The sequence below is a fragment of the Spinacia oleracea genome, chromosome 1 (assembly GCF_020520425.1).
Source record: "Spinacia oleracea cultivar Varoflay chromosome 1, BTI_SOV_V1, whole genome shotgun sequence".
In the NCBI taxonomy this organism is placed as follows: Eukaryota; Viridiplantae; Streptophyta; class Magnoliopsida; order Caryophyllales; family Amaranthaceae; genus Spinacia; species Spinacia oleracea.
In genome coordinates, this window is record NC_079487.1 from 7,447,786 (window position 1) to 7,472,453 (window position 24,668).

The window sequence follows — 24,668 nt, forward strand, 5'->3', positions numbered from 1 at the left end:
GAAGCGCGGAGCAGGGAGGTGGGTGCTCGAAATAGAGGAGCACGAAGGGAGGGAAGAGAGAAGGGGGACAGGCGGCGGCTGGGTGGCGGCTAGGCGGTGTCTAGGCCTAGGTGGTGCGGCGGCGAGGTGGAAGGAATGGGATAACAAGGGCGGCGATGATGGTGGCTGTGCGAACCAGAGAGAGAACAGGGGAGTCGAGTGAGGAGGGAGGCAGGGGAGTTGAATGAGAGAGACGGCGAGGGTGTAAGGCGTGGCGGAGGTTGGCTTACAGGGTGGTGGGGGTGGTTGGGAGCAGTGGTGCGACGCTGGTGGTACCGCAAGGGAAGAAAATGAAGAAGGAACAGGGGAGTGGGTGGCTGCGGGGGAGGCGAGAGAAGATAAGGGAGATGTTGGGTCGTGTTTTCCGTAGATGGTGGCGGAGGTGAGGCGGGTAATGGTGGCGGAGATGGCTGACGATGGTGGTGGAAGAGAATGGTGGTGGTGAGTGTTGATGGTTCGAATCAGAAAAGAGAAAAGAGGAGGAAATATTGAAATTGGTTTTGGTTTTCCATGTTAGAATTCCAATTCTGTAATGTTGAATTTGTAAATAGGAAGAGTGATGAACAAGGAGAAGTCCTTGGTCTCCAAGGCATGCATTTGGACTGATTTCAAGGGAAAGGAAGAAAGAAATGAAAAATGTTCTGAAATTATTAAAAATCCGAAAATAATTAAAATTTAAAAAGGTCGTTAAACTCGTAAATATGAAATTAAATTATAAATTGAAAAATAAATCGTGTAGCAATGTTTAAAAAAATAAAAAAATAAAATCAAGCGAAATGAAACTTCGTTAAAATAAAGTTCGAATTTAGGATTTAAAACGATTTTAAGCTAAATAAAAATAATTAAGCATGATTAATCAAATTTAAAAACTTCGGGGTATTACATTTAATTTGAATCAAATTCTAATAGAATTAGATAAGTTGAATCCTAGTAGGTTTCTAGTTCCGATAATCCTACTCTATAAATAGGTGATGGCAATCACAATTTATAATACATCAATTCAAGTATTCATATAGTTTTAAGTGAAAAACTAAAGTTAATAATTTGTCACAAAATTATAAACGAATAACATAATACCTTAGGCTAAATTTTAGTTAATTGAATCTAAGGCGGATCTAAACGTGTTGTGGACTATCTACGGAGGGACTACACTTGGAGTCATAAACTTGTTCTTGTTCGGTTCGGGAGCAGCTAAGGAAGGCATGCTTCGAATGTATGCATCCTAAATTATGCTAATTGTTATGTGGCAATTAATTTGGATTCCTGGCTTTATGGTTTTTCCGCATGAAATATATGTTTTATATTTGTCATAACCTTACATTTAAAGGGGTGGGAATAGATCTTACAGGGTTATGTGTTATAAGCGTTAGGTTTCTCAACTATCTCTCTCTCACCTCCTGTCATTTCCACCGGTATTTAGCAACGCGAAGGAGAGCTGAGAGGCGCCAACGGTAACCTTAGCAACGCGAAGGAGAGCGAGCTCAGCCTTGAGATCCTTAAGTTGAGCCAAGAGATCTGCCTCAACTCATGGGGTTTGATTCTCGCTGCACAAATTCAAGCCATAAAATGCTGAACGAATCAACATTGAAAAGGCTTGCAATCGTCGAATATGGAGGAGAGAGAAGAGAGGAAAATCAATGGCGGAGGTGCCGGAGGCGACGGCGGCGAATCAGTAGGTGCTAGTACCGCTTTAGAAAGGGTTTAATGGAAGAAAGGAAGTTCTTTATATATGTGGTTTGTGGTTGCAGGTTAATGTGTCTATGGTTTTGTAAAAGTATTTGAACTTCAAAATGGGTTTAGGGTTTTGTAAAACTCGTAGATAAATCAAATTGGTTATGCATGTCTTTTTATTTATTTTTGTATTTTTGATCATGTTGGTTGCTTTGGTATGGTTTTTTTTTTTTGACAGCACAAAATAAGCATGGGTATGGTTACATTACTTTGACTTTGGTCAGGTCCAGTTCATATATAAAGCCATTTGAAGAAAATTTAGCCCGAATAAAATACAGTCTGGCCCGGGCCCGTTAAAGCCCGGCCCGAAAAAGTTAGACTAGGCCCAACCCGACCCATCCCGTTTGATTTCAGCCCGGTCCGGCCCTAACCCGGCCCGTTCAACAGGTCTAGTTGGGTCTATTAAATTAGGTGTCGAGTTTGATCTTGTTTATGAATTGGTCAGACCAGGTTTGGTTTAGGATCCATTAAACTTTGAGTAAATATCAGTCCGGGTCAGATTTTTCTGATTAGATCAACTTTGGGGAAAGCCAAGTAATCGTTTATCAAAATTTAAATAATAACTAGTTTTTGGGCCCAGGCGATGCCTCGGGTTACTATATTAATAACATTCATTTTTAGTTATATGTGTTTTTTTTTCCAATAATTACATGAAACATGTAATAGCTTAGCGGTAAAAAGCTTTATGGGTTAAACTCTAGGTCAAGGGTTCAAACCTTAGCAAACTATATTTGATTTTTTTTTAATGCATATGAAGATTACATAGAGCAAATTACCCATAAGCAGAGTGCTACGTGTCACGTATACTTTCTAATGATGGCAAAAAATATATTTTAACAATAAAATATTATGATGTAATAAACTACGAGTAACTAACTAGCATTTGGTCGGCGCCGAACAATTTAGATCAGATCAGTTCGGTTCGGTTATTTCACTTTAGATCAATTTATGTATAAGATAAGTCAAATTTGGATTAATTTTGGTTCATATTATTTTTGGCTTAGGGTGAGTTTATCCTTAAACTTACCTCTAATTTTCAGACTCTGCCACATCAGCTTTCAATAATTTTTTTCATTATCCAGACTCACACAAAACTCACCCTATTTTTACTCATTATCCTTAGACTCACTTCAGACTGATCTAACACTTAAAATAATAGTTTATGTATATATTTTTTTGGGTACATTTTCTACATAATATTTAAAATGTTTTCTTATATACAAACAAAGTAATTTATAATTCGATAAAAAACAAAAGAAAAATATGACAGAAAATGTTAATTTTGAAATTGACATGTACTTCCTCCATTCTTATTTATATGACACAATTGAGTTTTAGACACTATTCACAAATGATCCTTTGACTTCGTTTTGTGATTTATACTTAAGAAAAAACATAGTCGTGTGGGGTCTTGTTGGATTCGTCTCAATAAATAATTAACCCACCTACCCCTACTCCATACAAAAAATAATTAAAAATTCAACCCCTACTCTCCCCAACCCCACCTCTTAACCCACCTCTCACTAACTACATTAAAATAATACCCCACTATCAACTAATACCTATTAAATTAAATAAGTCAATTCAAGCCCCTTAAACTCTGTGTCGGTCAAACCGGGTCGAGTATTCCGGAACGGAGGGAGTAACAAATTAAGTATTTGACCGAACTATAACAAGTCCAATGGTTAATTGGTTATAGCCCAAACCAACAATCTCTGTTCCCGCCAAAATGATAGTCAAACACTTACCTATTTCCCGCCACCACTATTTCAATCATATAAACTAATCCCCACTCCCACCATCTCTTCCCGCCACCCTCAAATCCTCCCATTATCTCTCTCCACATTCTTTCTCACTCCTCAAATTTGCAGCTTCTGGAAGCCATGGAAGCTCAAACGCAAAGCTTGAGGAAGCGAAAACAGCGTTCATCATCAGTAGCAGCAGAAGGAAATTCAAATCCATTTGCTGGGATTTTAACCCGCCATAAATCCCAGAAGTTTTTCTTCCACCATAATAGATCTGGAAAATCTCGCAGAAGCCGGACTTTTCCGTCTTCGCTTACGAACCCTAAATTGCCCACCACCCATTATAGATCAGCTGATTGTAATCTTCATGATGTTGCTATTTGTGACGAAGGTGACGATTCGATTTGCCATGGTTCGATCAAAGATCTTCGAGCTCGGAGAGTTTTCTCGAAGCCCTTTGAATTGGAATCCGCGGGTAAGATTCAAGACGGTAGAGCCGGTAAGATTGCAAACCCTAATCTTGATTCTGAGTTGATTGATGTTAAATTGGATGAATGTGATGTTAAATCGGATGGAAATGATGTTTTTTGTGGAAACCCTAGTTTGTCGGTGATGGGGAAATGTGATTCAGGGGATGAATTGAAAGGGGAGCGTTTAGATAGTGGAAACCCTAATTCGGTAATGTCAAAAAATTGCGACGATTCTGGGGCTGAATTGAAGGTGGATTTAAATGGTGGAAACCCTAATTTGTCAGTTGAAGGTATTGGCGCCAAGGATGATTTTGGAGGCCCGGTTTCTGATTGTATGAGCCCTGGTTTAAGTAGTAAGGTTTTGAAGGGTAGGAATGGTGAACATTGTGAGGAAGATGTGCAGACAACGCCTCCGGATGCTGTGATTTTGGTTAGGCAGAGTGAAGATCAAAGTGTCTTGCAAAGCAGAAGTGCTGATTCGAGGTCACCACCAAAGAAAATCAGCCCTAGTAAAGGTGGAAGTGCTCAACCGAAAAAGAGTTTTCCTTCTTCCAGGAGAAATTTGGTATGATCATGGTTTTCTTAACTCATAAAATATTCAAGTGTGACTTGTTTGATGATGTCATGTAACATTGATGATAATGTGTGCTTGATTATAGATGTTAGTGTTATGGAGGTTAACAGTTGTATAGGGACATACACATTTAATTGTTTATCTTTGCGTGTTGATAAATGTTGAAATTCATTAATAATGCACAAGGGTTAGAATCCGTGCTTGAGCCCGACGGTATCATTGATGATAATGTGTACTTGATTGTAGGCATAAATATTACTAGGTTAGTGTAGTTGATCTTAGTAGTTTATAAGAACATTAACATTTAATTGTTTATATTTGTTTGTTGATTAATGTTGAATTTATTTAATAATGCATTAGGGTTTGAATCCATGCTCGAGGCTGAAGGTATTTCAGGCCACGAATTCATTCAGCTACAAGAGAATGCTACCCTTCCTAAAGGATTTAGAGAAGGATACACCACGTAATTCCTTAGGCCCTCTTTTTTTCCTTTCCTTTTTAACATGATTGTTCTCAGCATTGTAGTATTTGATAGTCTTCCTGAACTGTTGCTATGTACAGGTGCACCAAAAGTTACTCCAGACATTAAAATTGGGACCAGCGTTGAAGAAAAGCCTCTAGATTTTTCTACTCAGGAAAGTAATGTTGATTGCCCTAAAGTGGATGAAAAGCCACCTGCAACTCCAGTTTCTTGCAATCCTCTGGAAATGAATGTTGATGGTAAAGAAGAAGAAAATCTTAGTTTGGACTGTAAGACTAATACTTCCAATCTTCAGCAAGATGCTCCATGTACCCCCATTGACTGCTCTTTGGAAAAGAGCCAAGAAAACCCAGTATCTGATGCAAGTCAAATGGGAACCCCTGTAACAGGTGATCCCGAAAATGACAGTGCTTCTCCTGATAGACAGGTTTCATTGGATAATTTAGGGAATTCAGAAGACATCAATCCAATCGTTGAATCTGATCTTGTTCTCACATTGCACAGCCCAAAGAGAAGTTCTGAACCTTCAAGCGAAGATGCCATATTAAATACTCCTTCTCATATAAACTCCAAATCAGAAGAAAGTTTGATTAGTGTGTTTCAGAGCTCATCTAAACCGGAAGCAGTTGTTTCTCCAGTTGTTCCTAGTTTTGGTCTAGCCAAAGGAATCCTGATGAGAAATCCCAGGGGATGTCGTGGTATATGCAACTGCTTGAACTGTGCTTCATTCCGTTTAAATGCAGAAAAGTCATTTGAGTTTTCTAGGAATCAGTTGCTTGATGCTGAAGAACTTGCCATGGACTTGATGAAGGAGATGTCAAATCTGCGATGTATGTTAGAAAGATGTGTTAATGGAGCCGATCATAATGCTATTCTACCAGCTGATCAGGTAACTAATGGTCTCAATTGGTGATGTTTTTTCTATTCCTGTGCTTGTTATAATGTTTCGAGATATTTAACCTGATATATGTTGGATAAAACATGGTGCTGTTTCTATAAAGAATTAGTTCTATATAGTTCCATCTACACATGCCATTGTAGTTGTGAAAAAATAATTTCTGGAATCAATGAATAGCCTATTTTTGCTTTGGTTTCAGCAATATTTAATGGCTTATGTGATATACTCTGTGGTTTAGTTGTAGTGGTGAAGGACGCTGACTGGCATGTCATGGATTAGTAACCATTGCCTTTTGTGATTTGCTCATAATACTTCTATCTACTCAGTATGTGATAATCTTGGTTCATTCATGTATATCCTGCATAAGACAACAATATTTTCCTGATTTTAACTTCACCGCAAAAATTTGGAACCCAAATTTTTAGGTCACATTCCCCCCTTCCTTTTTATGGAACTTCTGTTAGTGAGGTTTACTACAAGTTTGGATGATGTCAATGAATGCTTACTCGAAGAAGACAATTTCCCTGAATTTGTGATTTTGATGCTTTTATGTGGTACTCACAAACAAACAGGAATTAACCACTCTGTTGTGTTCTTATTAGAATCGAAGAATGTAGTAGCACTTTGAGTTTGAAAGCTGGTGGAAGTTTTCATTCACTTGTTCTCCACAGTTCCACACTAATTATAATTCAGAACAATATCCTTGAATAGTCTGCTGAACCGAATTCTATGTACAGGTTGAGGAAGTTTGCAGAAGAGCTTCCCACGCAGAGGATACTGCAAGAAGTCGCCTTAAGCTAATGAATGAAGATCTCCATGTTCATTGCAGAACCAAGGTAAGTTTCATACACAATTACACATTGTCTTTGATATTACTTTTGATTCTTAAGCTTAATTATCTGACAACTCCCTACAGCCTTTGCAGCGTCCCCTGGTGAACTTCTCAAGCTCCGTCCAAGAAAAGATCACAGGAGTAACTAAAAAACCTAGCAAGATAACCAAAAAGTCTTGACAAGAATATTGGACTTCTGATTAGCAACATTCATATGAGTCAGTAAATTAGTACTTTTGATCCCTTTAAGAACCTTTCTGTTCCCTCTAGTGGGAAATGTTGTTATATTTCATGATTGCCCCTGCCTGAAGAAAAGGGAGGATCATATTTGTTGCAAAATAGAGGATACATGTGTTGGATCGCTTAATGAAACAGTGATTGTTAAATATTTCTGTATTGTGAGTGAAGACAAGATATATGACAAACTCCCTGGAGAATATTGTTACCCTATAACCCAATCATATTCCTCCCAAATTCATGCATGTGGCATCTCAAGTGATCCTTCTGCAACGCGCACTTTTAGTTTAAGGTAAACTTAAACGTCTTTTGTGAAACCAGACATAATTTATGCTGTCATGTGGGCATGTGGTTGTGATATGCAATGATATAGTATTATTATTGGTCACTTGATTCCTTTCTCCTGAATTTTCACTTGAGGCAGGGTGGACTTAAACATTCAAAAGAACAGACAAGACTTTTATTTCTATGAATCAAAGAATGTAAATTTAATAACAATCAAACACATACCAAATACAAAGAATTATATGATTTACGTACTATTTATTCAATATGATATAACAAGGATTTTGTTTGTCTAGTTTTCTCTTCAATCAACCCTAAACCCTGTTGTGCTTGCACTCAGTAGGATAACCTTGAGGAAATCGATTTGAGTCACTGCAATAATCATAAACCTTAAAGTGTTTATGCACCCATCTCATCCTTTTCCTGCCATTTGCATCAAGATCATGGGTCCTCCATGAAGCACGCGTTCTCCCTCCATTAGCCGGCCTTTCAGAATTGGTGTTAGCAGCGGGTTCAGTAGCACAAGAGGAATGACTGTCACCTACAACACAACCATCAATATTGAAGTTGCGGTAGTATGCTGTGAAGGGTGCTTTAGACCAATCAGTCTTCACCAAACCACCTTGAGTAGCCCAATCGTCAGCATTCCAAAGGCTAGCATGGATTGTCATAGGCTGCTTCTTTGGGAATGAAACTCCATGTTTCTCATGGTTTCTGAATATTCTCACTGGTGTTTCGTCAATTAAGAACCTGCAAGTTAATCAAAGTTCACAGGGGGTTAACCATATGTTCAGTCTAAACTTTTAAGGAAAGACCGCCTAATGATTAGACCAATTTGTTGTCACCTAATGAAACTGATTAGTTAAGCACTGAACAAATTAGTTAAACAATGAAACTGATTAGTTAAGCAATGAGATCAATTAACTACGATTTTATGAGTTTTAGTTAATAATAAGTTTGTTCAAAATAATAACTATTCGTCTCATAAGTTTAGGCTGTAGTGAAAGATTCTCTCAAGTACTTATGATTTTATTACTTTTAGTTATGCTTTACACTAGTTTAGTTAATACCAAAAAAGTGGTCTAACTGTTAGACGGTCTTACACAAAAGCTTTTGTTCATTCAGAAACAAGTTAAAATAAACAAATCAATTAAAGTGGTGTTTTAGCTTAGTTACGTTACTTACATGATGAGTTTTGTGTTCCAAACGATGGAATAAGTGTGGAAGTTCTTAGTAGGATCAAACCAAAGGTGGAATTGCTGCTCCCTGTTGCCTTTCCCTTGGCTAAACACATTGGTGTGGATGGTGTAAGGGTTTCCACTCGAGTTTCCCAAGAACTCGAAATCAATCTCATCATGTATGCCTGTGGTTTGATCAGCTGATAACTGCAAAATGGTAATGCCAAAATCAGCAAATTATTTTATAACTTTGTGGTATTCAAATGCAAGGACTATAACTTGTAACAATAACTTAAAATTATAGACTAATGAATAGTCTTATCGTGGGTACATGGCACATGACTAGTCAACGCCTGAAAACCAAGTCAACGTTTGGATTCCGGCATGAGGTTTAATTTAATAAAAAAATAAATTACTTTAAGGTTTCTTCTTAATTACCAAAAATTTGTATATATAATATGATTTTTCTCAAAGTCGTACTTTAAGATGGTTTTTGACAAATTTTCCTAACAATAACATGAAACTATAGAAGTATAAATCGACTTATTGAGCTAGATAAATGGACTCTAGATAAATAACTAGCAAGTAAAAGTGGCTTACATAAAATGTAGTAACGGTGCCAGCAGAGTTACCGGGCACAAGTTTCAATTGCATATCGACCCTTCCATACAAGTATTCCTTGTTAGACCGGAACCCGGATCCGGAATATTTGTCTAGGGTGAGAGAGAGAAGCTCGCCGGCCTGACCGAAAATCCGAACTCTACCATCACCAAATGTAGGTTGAAACTCATCCTTGAAATTGCCTGCGCCATAGGCGGTAGCACTAACCATAAGAACAACAACCATAACAATCTTAGAGACGAGTAACATATCATGCCAATGTGATGAAATTCCCATGTTTTTGTTTTTGTTGGACAACAAAAAGAAAAGATGTAGAGATGATTAAGAGGACTTAATGAAGATTATGTGTTTTGTAATTGTGTGAAGAAGATAGTTAAGAAAGACAAGTATTTATATACATGCAAAATTGTTAATTATTAGTAGATTTAATGCATGCTTAATACGAGGGAAGGTTCTTAGGTAGTGAATGCTTCACACGCAGGTATTAACTGTGGATTTGAGGCTATAAGCTGGCCAATATACCGATACATTGTGTGTGATCTCCAACTAGTCAAATGTTAAAAGTCAACGGTTTTTACGATTATAAAATGTCTAAACTTACTAATTATGGAAGGAAAACAAAAAAAGTTATGTTGTTTGTTATTTGAAACTAAAGTGGGTTCGTTATTGCTTTTTTTTCATACAATTTTTTGTTTTTTTTTCCAAAATAAAAAACAAATAAGTAAACCGCAAAAAATAGTTTTTCAGTTCCAAAATCAATATGCTCATTATAGATGGGACAACTTTTAGTTCATATCTCAACTTAAATCATTACAAGGGTGAAACTAAGGGGGGCCCCTTATTATTATGGTTAAAAATTAAATATGCCTTATAAAACACATACGAAGTATCTTAATTGGTAATTTTACCTTGAAAGTTAGAAGTTCTTGGAGATACAAGGTCAAATCTTGTCTCCCTTATTTTTATACTTGATTTTTTTCAATTTTATTTTGTTTTGCATAGTAATAAAAACCGTATGATAAGTTTTGCCCCCTTATGTATAATTTTTGGTTATGCCATACGACTATGAAAATTATAAAACCAAAAACTATTAGTGATACCGAGTGGGAAGTTGATTCATTCCTTTTTAATTACATGAATATTTTCTCTCGGCGTGTTATTTGAAATTTGAGCCCTACACTAACTTGTTCTTTTTTTTTCTGGTTTTTTCATGAAATTTCCCTAAGATTTAACAAACTGCTTCAAATACCCCCACGTTTTTAGAATGCACCAAATACTCATGAGTTTTAAAACAATATACAAAAATGCCCTAAAGGTAGACGAACATTAAATCTCTGTTCGGCTATTAAGTAGTGAAAACCTTTTGCATCAAATACCCTTTAGGTTTAATATAATGCACCAAATACCCCCAGGCTTAAACAACATATTTTTCCAAGAACTAGCCTTTGGAATTGAATAAACTTTGCAACCCCTGATTTCCTTTACAAATACGTACCCCCATACAATCCTAAACCGTTCTCCCCTTGCATCAAATTGAACAATAGCCTTTGAAATTCATACTTGTTTTTCTTTTTTTCCAATTTTATTTTGTTTTGCATTGTTAGAAAAACCGTATGTTAAGTTTTATCCCCTGTGTATAATTTTTGGTTATGCCATACAGCTATGAAAATTGTAAAACCTTAGTGATACCGAGCGGGAAGTTGATTCATTCCTTTTTAATTGCATGAAGTTGTTTAGGTTGAATCTGTTAGATATAATAGTCTTCACTTTGTTATGTGGGAGTTTTCTCCCACATGGAAGAAATATGAACCTTTGTATATCTTTAAATATACCCATGTGCTTGACTTATTAAATATGTTGTGGCTTGAGTCATTGGGCCAAGTGGGGCATTGGCCGGGCTTGTTTGCTAGTGTTGGGTTAATAATATGGCTATATATTATTAATCAAGACTTAGCACTTAGCACTTTGCACTTATTTAAGGATCTAATTAACGATTAATCTTTTTGCGGTTATTAAATATTTTAATTAATTTAAATATTAATTAATTATTTAATTAAATAGGATAATATCAGAGGCGGTTACTTTTGTAACTGCCATATTATGGAACGCACGATGAAGATGTTCGGTAATGATACTGTGAAACTAGATCGTTTTGATGGAACCAACTTTCTGCGTTGGAAGGAGAAGATTTCGTTCTTGCTTACTGCTTTGAAGATTTTCTATGTTCTGGATCCGAAGTTGGGGCCGTTGCCAGAACCGTCAGACAAGGACACGGAAGGGATGGTTGCGGATCGTAAGAAGCGCACTGAAGATGAGATGCTGTGTAGAGGTTATATTCTGAATTCCCTCTCTGATCGTTTATATGATCTCTACACTCCAATTCAGTCTGCAAAAGAGATGTGGAAATCCCTGGAGTTTAAGTATGATGCTGAAAAACAAGGGGCATATAAGTTTATTACTTTTAAATTCTTTGAATTTTCAATGGTTGATGGCACTTCTATTCTTGATCAAGTGCATGAATTTCTGATATTGATTTCTAAGTTTAAAGATCTGATGATAACTATTCCTGAGAAACTGATTGTGGGTGGGATTATTGCAAAGTTACCACCATCCTGGAATGATTACAGGAAAAAGTTGCTGCATACTTCTGAGGAATTTACTTTGGAACAGATTCAGAAACACTTACAAATTGAAGAGGAAACTCGTATTCGTGAGAAGGATCTGAATATTGCTTCTAGTTCTAAACTGAATTATATTAGTCAGAAGAATCAGAAGGGTAAGAGAACAGCAAATAATAATCCTTATTCTTCTAACCCGAACAAAAAGGGAAAGAAGGATATTTCTGAAATTGTTTGTTACAATTGTGGAAAGAAAGGACACTTTAAACGTTTCTGCAGGAACCCTAAGAAGGAAAAGGAGCAAAATCAGAACCAAAACCAGAAGAAGAGTAATGAAGAGAAGGCGGTTGCAAACGTTGTTGAACAAAAAGACAACGAGATTACTTGTATGGTTTCTGATTTGCACATTGGAATGATCCAAGAGTTGCATATGGCTGCAGTTGCTACAAGTGATGATTGGTGGTATGATTCTGGTGCTACCACCCATGTTTGCAATAATGGCTCTCTCTTTAAGGATTATGTTGATGCCGTTGATGGGCATGAAATTCTGTTGGGAGATCATCACACTAGCAAGGTTCTTGGAACAGGAAGTGTGGTGCTCCAGTTTACTTCTGGAAAGAAAGTTACTCTTACTAATGTAATTCATGTTCCTTCTATTAGGAAGAATTTGGTTTCTGGTTTTGTTTTGTGTAAGAAAGGACTCAAGGCTGTTTTAGAGTCCGATAAAATTATTTTATCTAAGGCTGGTTCCTTTGTTGGAAAGGGTTATGTATCAGATGGCATGTTTAAGCTAAGTATCAATAAAGATGAAAGTTCTAATTATTTTTGTGTGCAATCTTTTGATTTCAGTTTTAATATAGAATGTACAACTTTTAATCTTTGGCATAATCGTTTGGGACATGTTAATTATCAAACAATGAAGTTCATGTGTAAAAACGGAATTATTTCTTATAGCAATGAACACAAAGATAAGTGTGAAGTTTGTGTCCAAGCGAAAATGAAAAGGAAACCTTTTCCAAAGGTTGATAGACAATCTGAAATTTTAGAGCTTGTACATTCTGATATTTGTGAGTTAAATGGTGTTTTAACTAGAGGTGGCAGTAGGTATTTTATTACTTTTATTGATGATTGTTCTAAATTTACCTATGTCTATTTAATGAAATCAAAAGATCAAGCATTTGACATGTTTAAAGTTTACAAAGCCATGGTAGAAACACAAAAAAGCAAGAAACTGAAAATCTTGAGAAGTGATAGGGGTGGGGAATATTTTCCTACTGAATTTACTTCATTTTGTGAAGATAATGACATTGTTCACCAAGTTAGTGCACCTTATAGACCTCAACAGAATGGGGTGGCAGAAAGGAAAAATGGAGTTTTAGTTGATATGGTAAATGCCATGATTGTTAACTCCAATTTACCAACGAATTTATGGAGTGAGGCTTTACTAACTACATGTCATGTACACAATAGAGTTCCTTCAAAGAAGCTGAAATTATCTCCTTATGAAATTTGGAGAGGAAGGAAACCTAATATTAGTTATTTTAGGGTATGGGGATGCTTAGCTTATTATAAGGTCCCAGATCCTAAGAAAACTAAATTAGGCCCAAGAGCTTTGAAAAATGTGTTTATGGGATATGCTGAAAATTCTAAGGCATATAGACTTTTGGACTTAGACTCAAATGTCATTGTGGAATCTCGAGATGTAGAATTCTTTGAAAATAAATTTCGAAGTGATTCCAAAACAGTTGATGAGTCTTTGCAGCAAGTTCCACAAACTGAAACAAGTTCTAATCCTTGTTCTAGCAATGTGAGGTTAAATCCTAATGATTCTAGTGAACCTAGTGAACCTAGAAGAAGTATAAGAGCTAGAAAGGAAAAGAACTTGGGTCCTGATTTCATTAATTCACAAGCTATTTCTTTTCTGGTGGAAGGTGATAGAGAAACAGTTACCAATAAAATCCCAATAATTCTCAATACTGAAAATGAGAATGGTGATCCAAAGACATTTCGGGAAGCAATGGCTTCTAGAGATTCGGCTTTTTGGAAAGAGGCAATAGATGACGAGATGGATTCTCTTGTATCTAACAAGACTTGGGTCTTGGCAGATTTGCCTCCTGGTTCCAAAGCTATTGGATGTAAGTGGGTTTTTAGGGTAAAGAAGAATGTGGATGATGAATCAATTAAAGTTTTCAAAGCTAGACTTGTGGGTCAAGGTTTTAGTCAAAGAGAATGAGTAGATTATTTTGATACATATGCTCCTGTGGCTAGAATTACATCCATAAGAGTCTTGATAGCTATAGCTGCTTTGAATGGATTGCATGTACACCGGCCACACCAAATGGATGTTAAACTGCTTTTCTAAATGGTGATTTAGATGAAGAGGTGTACATGAAGCAACCTGAAGGGTTTGTCCTTCCTGGTTATGAACATAAAGTTTGTAAGCTACTAAAATCATTGTATGGATTAAAGCAAGCTCCAAAGCAATGACATGAGAAATTTGATTCTGCAATATTGTCTCATGGTTTTGTTCATAACTCTGCTGATAGATGTATATATTCTAAGTTTACAAAGGAATATGGTGTCATTTTATGTCTATATGTTGATGATATGTTAATATTCGGAACGAACATGATTGGCATAAATGAAACTAAAGCTTATTTAAGTTCTTGTTTCAAGATGAAAGACTTAAATGAGGTTGATACTATTTTAGGCATCAAAGTGAGAAAAAATAGTGGGGGTTATTCTTTGAGTCAATCTCATTATGTTGAGAAGATGCTTAAGAAATTTGAGCATTTAACTTTCAAAGAAGCAAATACTCCATATGATACATCATGTAAGCTTAGTGTGAACAGTGGAAGAGCCGTAGCTCAGCTAGAGTATGCTAGTGCAATTGGTAGTTTGATGTATGCTACTCATTGTACTAGACCTGATATTGCATTTGCAGTTTGCAAGCTTTCAAGGTTTACTAGCAATCCTAGTACAGAACATTAGAAAGCAGTTGGAAGAGTTTTTGGTTATTTAAAAAGAACCAAAGGTTATGCTTTACACTATGGAAACTTTCCATCTGTACTTGAAGGATACACAGATGCTAGTTGGATATCTAGTGATATGGGGATAATAAATCCACAAGTGGTTGGATTTTTATGCTCGGTGGTGGTGCTGTTTCTTGGGCCTCAAAGAAACAAACTTGTATTACTCATTCCACCATGGAAGCTGAATTTTTAGCTTTAGGGGCAGCAGGCAAAGAAGCTGAATGGTTGAGAAATATGTTATTGGATATAAAGTTGTGGCCACAACCCATGCTAGCTATTTCTTTGCATTGCGATAGTGAGGCAACATTGTCTAGAGCTTATAATAAGATTTATAATGGTAAGTCTAGACACATCAGTTTGAGACATGCATATGTAAGACAGTTGATATCCGACGGGATTATAACTGTAATTTATGTAAGGTCTTGTAACAATTTGGCGGATCCTTTCACCAAAGGACTTCCGAGAGAGATGGTTTATGGAACAAGCCGGGAAATGGGCTTGAGACCTATTTGATTAATCAGCAACAATGGAAACCCAACCTTTTATTATGAGTACCCATTATTAAAAGGTTCAATGAGGTAATAACAAATTGTTGATAACTGGTTATGTCACACTAGTTTATCAATTATTCTGGTGTATGTTTTAGGGTGAGTTATTTGTACTCTTAATGAAATTCTAGTAATAGAAGAATTTCACCTATGTAGACATAAGAAGTGGTGCCGCTTCTAACAAAAGTTTTAAGGTCAAACTTTTGTAAATGTCTATGAACCAGGTGGAGCACATGGCCATAATGGTGCTACCTTGTTTATGAACATGTTAAGGGACGTTTGTGTGTGAGGTTTTTCCGATTCTAACACAAGGAATTTTGGCTCAAAAGCTTATAGCTGCCATAAATTTCGTTAGTGTTTTGAAGAACCGTCACTAAGTGAAAGTTCAAATCGAAAGATACTTTTATATATGCACATTCTGTCAAATTGAAGACTAAGTGGGGGATTGTTAGATATAATAGTCTTCACTTTGTTATGTGGGAGTTTTCTCCCACATGGAAGAAATATGAACCTTTGTATATCTTTAAATATACCCATGTGCTTGACTTATTAAATATGTTGTGGCTTTAGTCATTGGGCCAAGTGGGGCATTGGGCTTGTTTGCTAGTGTTGGGTTAATAATATGGCTATATATTATTAATCAAGACTTAGCACTTAGCACTTTGCACTTATTTAAGGATCTAATTAATCTTTTTGCGGTTATTAAATATTTTAATTAATTTAAATATTAATTAATTATTTAATTAAATAGGAAAATATCAGAGGCGGTTACTTTTGTAACATCCATATTATTTTCCTATTTAACCTAAGGCAGAAGGTTAATGTTAATTACGTTTTTCATTCATATTTCTGATAAACACATGTTCTTGAGAATGGATGATATTGCTGTAATCCATTCATATGATTAGGGAATCCTGGGGGTAGATTAGCTTTGAATCCCATCAGCAATTATAGTGGGGGCTAATATTATCCTAAGGACAGAGACAATCTCGTCCTAATCTAGTTTCTATAATTTCGTTTTCATATTTCAAAGTACAGTTTGTAACAGAATCTGTTAAAAGGGGAAGGGTGCTGTTGTTGCCGTTGTATCTGGTGTAAGTGCGAAGGGTTTAAGATTCTATGGGGATATTTGTAAAGGAATCAGGGGTCGCAACGGCTAATTTTTGCAAAAATTTGTTGTTTAAAACTAGGGGTTATTTTGTGCATTATATTAAATCTCAGGGGTGTTTGATGCAATAGGTTTCAACTATTTAACAGCCTAACGGCGTTTAGGTCATTTTTTTATATTATTTTAAACCTTAAGGGTATTTGGTGCATTTTGTTAAATCTCGGGACCATTTCATAAAAAAACCGTTTTCCCTCAATGCTTTCATGCTTTTAAAAATTTGTACCTTTTGTTCATGGAGCAAACCAATTGAGAATTAGGACAAAGGGTATCACTTAATTACAATAGGACAAAGGGTATCACTTAATTACAATGTCGAATTCAACAAAAGTAAGTTAATTATTTTTTCTAATATATGTTACTATGCTATGAAGCCTACAATTATAAGCATAAGGCGCTTTTGCATTGCGAAAGTAAAAGTTACAATCTAATGAGAACCTTCATCTTGTTATTGGATGTACGTATATCAGGTATTATAAGTTTATAACTTATCAAATGAGCAAAAAACATCATTTGATACATCTAACTTCAAGTATAAACAAAGTTTTGTACCATGGGATTTAATTACTTCTATCAAGATGCTTTTCATTGTTGATTAAAGTTTTGTACAATGGGATTTAATAACTTTTATCAAGATGCTTTTCATTGTTGATTATTTATGTGTGCATGTGTTATAGAACCATGTAGCTTGCACCCATATGTAGTAGCATGTTCAAATTTTCAATAATGTATTTTTAATAATGTAATGTCAACGCCTATATATTGCTCAATCGAGACTAAAGTAATTCATTGATCAATTCATGATTAAGAAAAGTAAAGCCACTTTAGTTTTATTTTATTAAGGAATCTCTAATCAAAAACAACTTTCCCAGTTACTCACTTGCTTTGTTGTTTGTCAACACCAGATCATCATTCCAAATAGCATCTAGCTACTACAATCTCCTTCTATCATAAGAAACTTCATACGTGCCGGATGCTAATGAGCTAGAATACTCCGGTTAGGGTATTCTGTCAAAATTTCAGGAATTAGAACTGAAATTAGGACTAATTTAGTTTAGAACTAGATTAGATCCCGTGCACGCACGGATTTTGATCATCTTTTTTACAAATATTTAATTGAGTATCTCCTAAACTACTGCATAGTTATAACATTTTTAACATACTCATTTAAATTTATTCATCTAATATGCATATTTAAAATGCTAATATGGTAATTTGACCAAAATATCGAGTGATATATTTTTCATTATTAATATAGCGATTTGACTAAAATATTACCAATTTAGAATCATTATTATCACACCGTATCTATTATTACCATAATTTATAAACTAAATTTTGTTTCCATACATAAATAGTTTATAAGAAAGGCAGACAATAAAAAAAATCAAACAGATACACTTTTTTTGGAAAAGATTTTTGGCGGGAAAAAATCGCACCAGGAATTGACACGTGTCATTCCTGGTGTCTCTTTTAGTATATAGTAATAGATTACTGTCATATTTATAGTAATAATGTTGATTTTAGAAACTGACAACAAAAACTAGAAACTAGCTACTTGTGGTTTTCATATTTTGGTTTTTAGTTTTGTAAAAAATAGAAATCTAGAAACAAATAACGATACCGAACGAACAACAACTTTCAGTTCTGGAACATCATGTTCCTAATAGATTTCGGGTCCGACTTCAAGATATCCCGACTTTTTACTCACCCATAATTATGACTTATGAGCGTTGATATACCGTATAGTATTAGAGACGAAGTCACTGCAAATAGTAAATGTTAAGAACTTCTAGATGTTGTGAAAAAAAAAAAAACTTCTAGTTACAAATATATAACCTTAATCCGTATTTATTGCTAAAGAATAAAGAATTGTTCGATTAAATAATCTTATAAAGTTACAAGTATGCAAATCCATACGAAAAAATACATATGATATGATAAACGTTGTAATGTTTTCGCTCGAAATACTTCAAAATCCATTTTTAGTGCTTGCATTCAGGAGGGAAACCTTGAGAGAATCGCTTCCAATCTTTGCAATAATCATATACCATGAAATGCTTCTGGACCCACCTCATTCGGTTCCTACCATTTCCATCAAGATCGTGGGTCCTCCATGAGCCACGACTGGGCTTCTTGTAGGCCGGCCTTTCAGAGTGGGTAAAGGTTGTAGGCCCAGTTACACAAGAGGATCGGCCTCTAATCGGCCCAACACAAGCATCAATGTTGAAGTTGCGAAAGTAGGCCGTGAATGGGGCTTTGGCCCAATCTGTCTTCACTAATCCACCTTGTGTGGCCCAATCATCAGCATTCCATAAGCTAGAGCATATTCTCATGGGTTGATTCTTTGGAAATGCAACTCCATGATTCTCATAGTTTCTGAATACCCTTATCGGAGTTTCATCGACCAAGAACCTGCGTGTTCAAATACATTAGTAAAAGATGGATCGAATCGCTGTGATACCATGTTAAATTCGTTGGGCCTGACATGGGCACGGACAAGAGGAAAGTCTGACCATGTATTAGTCTAATATGGTTCTATCCTAAAACCAATTGGTAATAAATGGAATACTCCACCAATCTTTATATTTTTTTAATATAGGATAATTAGTCCAATATTTTGTACCGTACCGAAATTAAAATGAGCAGATAAAAAGAGTGATGATTTAATTTGGACTTACATGATGAGTTTTGGGTTCCAAACAAAGGAGTAAGTATGGAAGTTCTCAGTTGGGTCAAACCAAAGATGGAATTGTTGCTCCCTGTTGCCTTTCCCTCGGCTGAACACATTGGTGTGGAGGGTGTACGGTTGGCCGGTAACATTCCCCAAGAACTCGAAATCTATCTCGTCGTGTGTACCCGTGCTTTGATCCGATGTTAACTGGAAGTCACAAAAATATCATAAGATTAGACCAGATCACATCAACAGTATACAACAATATATTACCACCAAGGTAAAAACAAACTTACATAAAGAGTGGTAACCGTTCCAGCAGAGTTACCACCAACGAGTTTCACTTGCATATCTACCCTTCCATACAAATATTCTTGTTTAGAACGGAATCCGGACCCGGAATACTTGTCTAATGAGAGGGAAAGGAGCTGGTTGCTTCGGCCCGATACCCGAACCCTATGCCCACCAAATGTGGGCTCAAACTCATCACTAAATCGGCCTACACTACCATAGGCACTAGGGCACACTATAAGGCCAACCAACGTCGTAACAAATATAAGTGTAGCCATTTTATGTCGCTTAAGCGATATAATTCCCATGATTTTATAAGAAAAAGGACTTTGGACGTCGGAATTAATTTAGAGGGCGACGAAAAATAAATTAAATGTGAAGCTAAGTAATTAAGTGGATGTTTAAGAAAGAGTGTAAGAGAAAGGGTATATATAGTAGTGTAGTGTGAAGATAAATCACATGGAATTTCAGAGTTAGTAATGTAAGACAAGGATACACTATCTGGAGTTTAGAGCATCATTAGCTGGATTATCATCATCCTAATTTAACTTCATTACTGAAACTTGATCCAAATTCGTATTGAAATTATATATTTTTTTTGTAATTTTCCTTGGTTTTTCATTTGGAAATATTCTTAATTGTTTCTTACTCCATTCATTATCGTTTACATGATTGATGATTTGTTATTAATATTTCTTAAATCATGTAGCACCGAAATGGAGTGTATTATCGTAGTACTACCTCCATTTTGTAATGATTTTACACTTATTATTTGCACAAATATTAAGATAAAAAGGGAGAGCGTGTAAAAAGGTGGAGAATATAATATAATACGAATAAAATAAGATATATGTGTAAAAATGTGAGTGAATGTAAGAAAAAGATGAATAAAGTAAGGAAGTTCCTCCATATTTTTATACTCCCTCCTTTTTTTTCACTTTGAATTTGATACTATCATATACTAAGTTTGACTTGAATTTTTTATACCAATATATAATAATCAAATGTTATTATATCTGTAAAACGTTGTTGGATTAGTTACAATGCATTTTTCATAACATCAACTTTTTGTAATTTTTCAAATACAAAATTAGAGTAATGGTCAAATGATGCATAGTCGGTCCAAGAAAAAAAAGGGAGAGAGTAAATGTTCTATGGTAAAAGGGGTAATATAGTAAATTTATACGCCAAAAAATAGTATAAGGCACAATGTAATTAAAGAAAATTATAAATTAGACTAAAACGAAAAGTGTAAAGATCGTTTTGAAACAAAGGTCATTCAAGTTGTTTGTGTAATGTTGAGATAAAAGTTTATGCCATTGGACAATGGATTTTTTATTTTTTATGTGAATAACTTACAAGGGCAATACAAATTGCAAATAAGGGAGATAATTTCACTACAAAAAAAACCTCGTATAGCAACGGATGTATACTCGTTTCTAATTTAGAGACGGAATACTCATCATTCTTCTCCAAATTTATTTAGAGACGGTTATTGTAAATCCATCCCTACTTTTCGCAACATACGGATTTATAAATCCGTCTCTAAGTTAGGATATTAAAATCCATCCCTATTGTGTTTTAGCAATTCTCCAATTTAGAAACCTAAAGTCAAGGACCAATTTCTCCTAGACTCTACGTAGAAGTTAGATATAAATTAGAGACAGAATTTTAAAATCCGTCCCTAATGTATTTTAGCAATTTCTCTAAATTAGAGATAGAAATTTTAATCCGTCCCTAATTTAGAGATGGAATTTTAAATCCTTCCCTAGTTTAGAGACGGATTTTCTAGATCCGTTTCTAATATTTCTTTTAATTATTATCAATTTCACACATAGAAGTATACAAGTTGTAGTTGGTGTAGTTGGTTGAAGTTTCTCCTTGTGACTTTGAGGTCACGAGTTCAATTCCCTTATCCCTTCCCCATGCAAAGCTAGACCGGGTTGACTTAATGAGATTCCGAACCGGTAATGGGACCGAGTGGAACCAAACTTCTAACAATATGTAGCAACTATTTTTAGTTGATAAATTTAGAGACTATTTCAGAAATCCGTCCCTAAATTTTAGAGAAGGATTTTATGGAATCAGTACTTAACTTGAATTAGTGACAAGATTTTTAATAATGGACGTAATCCGCCTCTAAATCCGTTCCTAAGCACATATAGCGACGAATTTGACCAATTTTGAGACAGGTTTGGTCCGTCGCTATATGAGTTTTTTTTATAGTGTTTCCCTCGTGTGATTGCTCGCCCCAATTCTTTACCTCTAGGACAAGACAATATTAACTCTTATTAACTATATGTTACATATTATTGATTACCTTGCTTACATGATTAAGATGATGATCCGGGAATGAACATTCAAATTGATAAGATAGTCCTTGAATCCGGGGTTAAAAAAAGCCTATGTGTTATTTGATGGAGGCGTTTGGTATGTGGGAATGAGAATTTGGGGAATATAATGTGAGATTAGAATGAGAATTTGTGGGTGGGAATACCTTGAGAATTTTTCCATTGACTTGTTTGGGTAGTGATGGGAAATGCATTGGGAATACATAACAAAATTACGCAAATACCCATATAATACAACTCATCTTGCTTATTCATTATGGCATTTTGGAAACATTTCTCCTTTCTTACTTCCCTTCCTCAATGAGTCAATTCCCACCCCTCTCTAGTACTAGTTCCCTCCCAAAATGTACTTTACGTAATCCATTTCCGGTGTCCCAAAATGTTCTTTATATTTCCTTTTATATTATCACATAAATGCTTTAATATTCTATCAAAATTTGGGTCCAAGAATTATTTTAACCAATTAAATTCATTGTATATTTAATCTCTCAAGCTTTTCTATTGGGGTATTAAATCTTTTCAATTTCCCCAATGTCAGATTTTTGATGAAAGGGAAAACATTTTAAATAAATGTAATTTGCCTTGTTTAAATAAAAAATAGAGGACTCTCAATGCACATTAATTAGTCATTAAATCGCGTGCATAATACCAAGCATAAATAACAAAAAAGGACTGAGGGAGTAATAAAATCAAGGGAATTGAGCCTAACATTTCTCATTCCCAAACCCATGCTCATTTTCCATTCCCACTCAACAAACGTAGGAAATAGAGCAAGTTGGAAATAAATTCCCTACCCCATATTCCCATCCATATTTCCCACGAAAAAAACCCCAATTATTGTTTGAGCGTCGTAACAATATTACCTCAAAACAATTTGTTAGCAAAATACCCACACACGACATACTTAAATTGTTAGGTTATGACAAATATAAAACAAATATTTCATGCGGAAAAACCATAAAGCCAGGAATCCAAATAAATTGCCACATAACAATTAGCATAACTTAGGATGCATACATTCGAAGTGTACCTTCCCTAGCTGCTCCCGAACCGAACAAGAACAAGTTTAGGACTCCAAGTGTAGTCCCTCCGTAGATAGTCCACAACACGTTCGGATCCGCCTTAGATTCAATTAACTAGAATTTAGCCTAAGGTTTTATGTTTGTTCGATTATAATTTGTGGCAAATTATTAACTTTAGTTTTAACCTTAAAACTATATGAATACTTGAATTGATGTATTATAAATTGTGATTGCCATCACCTATTTATAGGGTAGGATTATTGGAACTAGAAACCTACTAGGATTTCATTAACCTAATCTTATTAGACTTAGTTTCCAATTAAATATTTTAAGCTAGTGTTTATTTCAACAACTAACTCTAGTAGTTTTCGGAAAATAATAATTAATCAAACTAATCCTAAATTCTTAAGGATTCGACGCATGCACAAACTCAACGCACACACACGCACAACCCACGAGGGCGCTGGGCGCGCGCGCGCGGAGGGCTCGGCCAAGTAGCGCTGCAGCCCATGCTTGGGCGTGCCAGCCTGCTGGCCTCGCTGGGCCTGGCCTTGCGTGTTGTTTGGCTGGGCCTTGCGGTGCTTGGCGGGCTGCTGCTTGCCTTGCTGCTGCTTGCCTTGCTGCGCGCCGGCCTTGCTAGGCGCAGGCCTGGCTTCGTGCTGGGCCTTGCGTCTAGCAAGCTCATCCGATGTTTATTTCGTACGACGCGCTTCTGATTAATTTTCCGATTCCGGAATTCGTTTCCGATTCGAACAATATTAATATTTTCGATTCCGGAATTAATTTCCGTTTCGAACAAATATTAAATATTTCCGATTGCGGAATTATTTTTCGATTCCGATAATATTTGCGATTCCGACAATATTTCCGTTTCCGGCAATATTTCCGATTCCAGCAATATTTCCATTTCCAATAATATTTTCCGATACGTACCATGTTTCCGTTTCCGGCAACATCTACGACTTGGATAATATTTATATTTCCGATACGATCCATATTTCCGTTTCCGGCAATATCATCGTTTCCGGAGTATCCATAATTTGCCTTTTGACGATTTCAGCTCCCACTGAAACCGAGATCCGTCGATTCCGAATATCCATAAATGGAATATTTAATTCACTTAAATACTAGATCCGTTCACGTACTATTTGTGTGACCCTACGGGTTCAGTCAAGAGTAAGCTGTGGATTAATATTATTAATTCCACTTGAACTGAAGCGACCTCTAGCTAGGCATACAGTTCACTTGATCTCATTGAATTATTAACTTGTATAATTAATTAATACTGGACCGCATTTATTAGACTTAACATTGAATGCATACTTGGACCAAGGGCATTATTTCATTAAGTCTCCCACTTGTCCTTAGGGACAAGTGTGCATTTCCTAATTCCTTTGTCGCTTGATGCTTGCTCCTGAACATAAGGTAAGAGTTGTCATCCTTATTATGTCCAGAGGTATTTCTCGGTTTCAGAGTTCAACTGATCAAATAAACAGATAATCATAGCCTATGATTCATCTGAGCACGGCCATGCATTTTACAGTTTCTAGCTCTCTGAGTGGCCTTGTACAACTTTCAGTAACTCATCCCGATTTATGGGAGGACAATCCCAATCTTGCGATCTTGAGATTAGACTTCGTTTGATAGGTGATTACCCGAGCGTTGCCGTTATAGCCTCCTTTTACGGTGCAACGGTTGACAACGTCAAAGTAACCAGTTCTTAATTAAACAAGTAATCTCAAATCACTCAGGTATTGAGGATTAGTGTCTAATTATTTTAATGAAATTTACTTATGACAGATTTTCATCTCTTACAGTAAAGTTTCATAGGTCTGTCCGATACTAGTCTTCCCAAAGTAAGTATCTATGCAAATGA

General features: G+C 35.8%; 3 protein-coding genes across 3 annotated transcripts; 1 reads left to right on the forward strand and 2 right to left on the reverse strand.

Moving 5' to 3' along the window:
* Positions 1 to 3,561: 3,561 nt before the first annotated feature.
* Positions 3,562 to 7,228, forward strand: LOC110804967 (uncharacterized). Its single transcript, XM_022010561.2, has 5 exons — positions 3,562 to 4,550; positions 4,920 to 5,022; positions 5,121 to 5,929; positions 6,676 to 6,774; positions 6,855 to 7,228. The coding sequence occupies exons 1-5, from the start codon at positions 3,654 to 3,656 to the stop codon at positions 6,948 to 6,950; spliced, it is 2,004 nt and encodes a 667-aa protein (XP_021866253.1). The 5' UTR covers positions 3,562 to 3,653; the 3' UTR covers positions 6,951 to 7,228.
* Positions 7,229 to 7,381: 153 nt separating this feature from the next.
* On the reverse strand, positions 7,382 to 9,454 carry LOC110804962 (xyloglucan endotransglucosylase protein 1-like). Its single transcript, XM_022010554.2, has 3 exons — positions 9,071 to 9,454; positions 8,478 to 8,677; positions 7,382 to 8,042 (listed from the first exon to the last, which is right to left on the reverse strand). Exons 1-3 carry the CDS (start codon positions 9,365 to 9,367, stop codon positions 7,607 to 7,609), a joined length of 933 nt encoding a protein of 310 aa, XP_021866246.1. The 5' UTR covers positions 9,368 to 9,454; the 3' UTR covers positions 7,382 to 7,606.
* An 8,793-nt stretch (positions 9,455 to 18,247) lies between these two features.
* On the reverse strand, positions 18,248 to 19,810 carry LOC110804961 (xyloglucan endotransglucosylase protein 1-like). The gene is made up of 3 exons (XM_022010553.2): positions 19,425 to 19,810; positions 19,136 to 19,335; positions 18,248 to 18,869 (listed from the first exon to the last, which is right to left on the reverse strand). Exons 1-3 carry the CDS (start codon positions 19,725 to 19,727, stop codon positions 18,440 to 18,442), a joined length of 933 nt encoding a protein of 310 aa, XP_021866245.1. The 5' UTR covers positions 19,728 to 19,810; the 3' UTR covers positions 18,248 to 18,439.
* Positions 19,811 to 24,668: the final 4,858 nt, after the last annotated feature.

What these genes read in the sequence shown, in the direction of transcription:
- LOC110804967 (XM_022010561.2), top strand. Translation starts at nt 3,654, where the DNA reads ATGGAAGCTCAAACGCAAAGCTTGAGGAAGCGAAAACAGCGTTCATCA. An exon ending in CTTCTTCCAGGAGAAATTTG is followed by an intron (nt 4,551 to 4,919) that starts GTATGATCATGG and finishes ATAATGCATTAG; the next exon opens with GGTTTGAATCCATGCTCGAG. An exon ending in ATGTTCATTGCAGAACCAAG is followed by an intron (nt 6,775 to 6,854) that starts GTAAGTTTCATA and finishes AACTCCCTACAG; the next exon opens with CCTTTGCAGCGTCCCCTGGT.
- LOC110804962 (XM_022010554.2), bottom strand. Translation starts at nt 9,367, where the DNA reads ATGGGAATTTCATCACATTGGCATGATATGTTACTCGTCTCTAAGATT. An exon ending in GCACCGTTACTACATTTTAT is followed by an intron (nt 8,678 to 9,070) that starts GTAAGCCACTTT and finishes ACCATTTTGCAG; the next exon opens with TTATCAGCTGATCAAACCAC. An exon ending in TGGAACACAAAACTCATCAT is followed by an intron (nt 8,043 to 8,477) that starts GTAAGTAACGTA and finishes ATTAACTTGCAG; the next exon opens with GTTCTTAATTGACGAAACAC.
- LOC110804961 (XM_022010553.2), bottom strand. Translation starts at nt 19,727, where the DNA reads ATGGGAATTATATCGCTTAAGCGACATAAAATGGCTACACTTATATTT. An exon ending in GAACGGTTACCACTCTTTAT is followed by an intron (nt 19,336 to 19,424) that starts GTAAGTTTGTTT and finishes TGTGACTTCCAG; the next exon opens with TTAACATCGGATCAAAGCAC. An exon ending in TGGAACCCAAAACTCATCAT is followed by an intron (nt 18,870 to 19,135) that starts GTAAGTCCAAAT and finishes TTGAACACGCAG; the next exon opens with GTTCTTGGTCGATGAAACTC.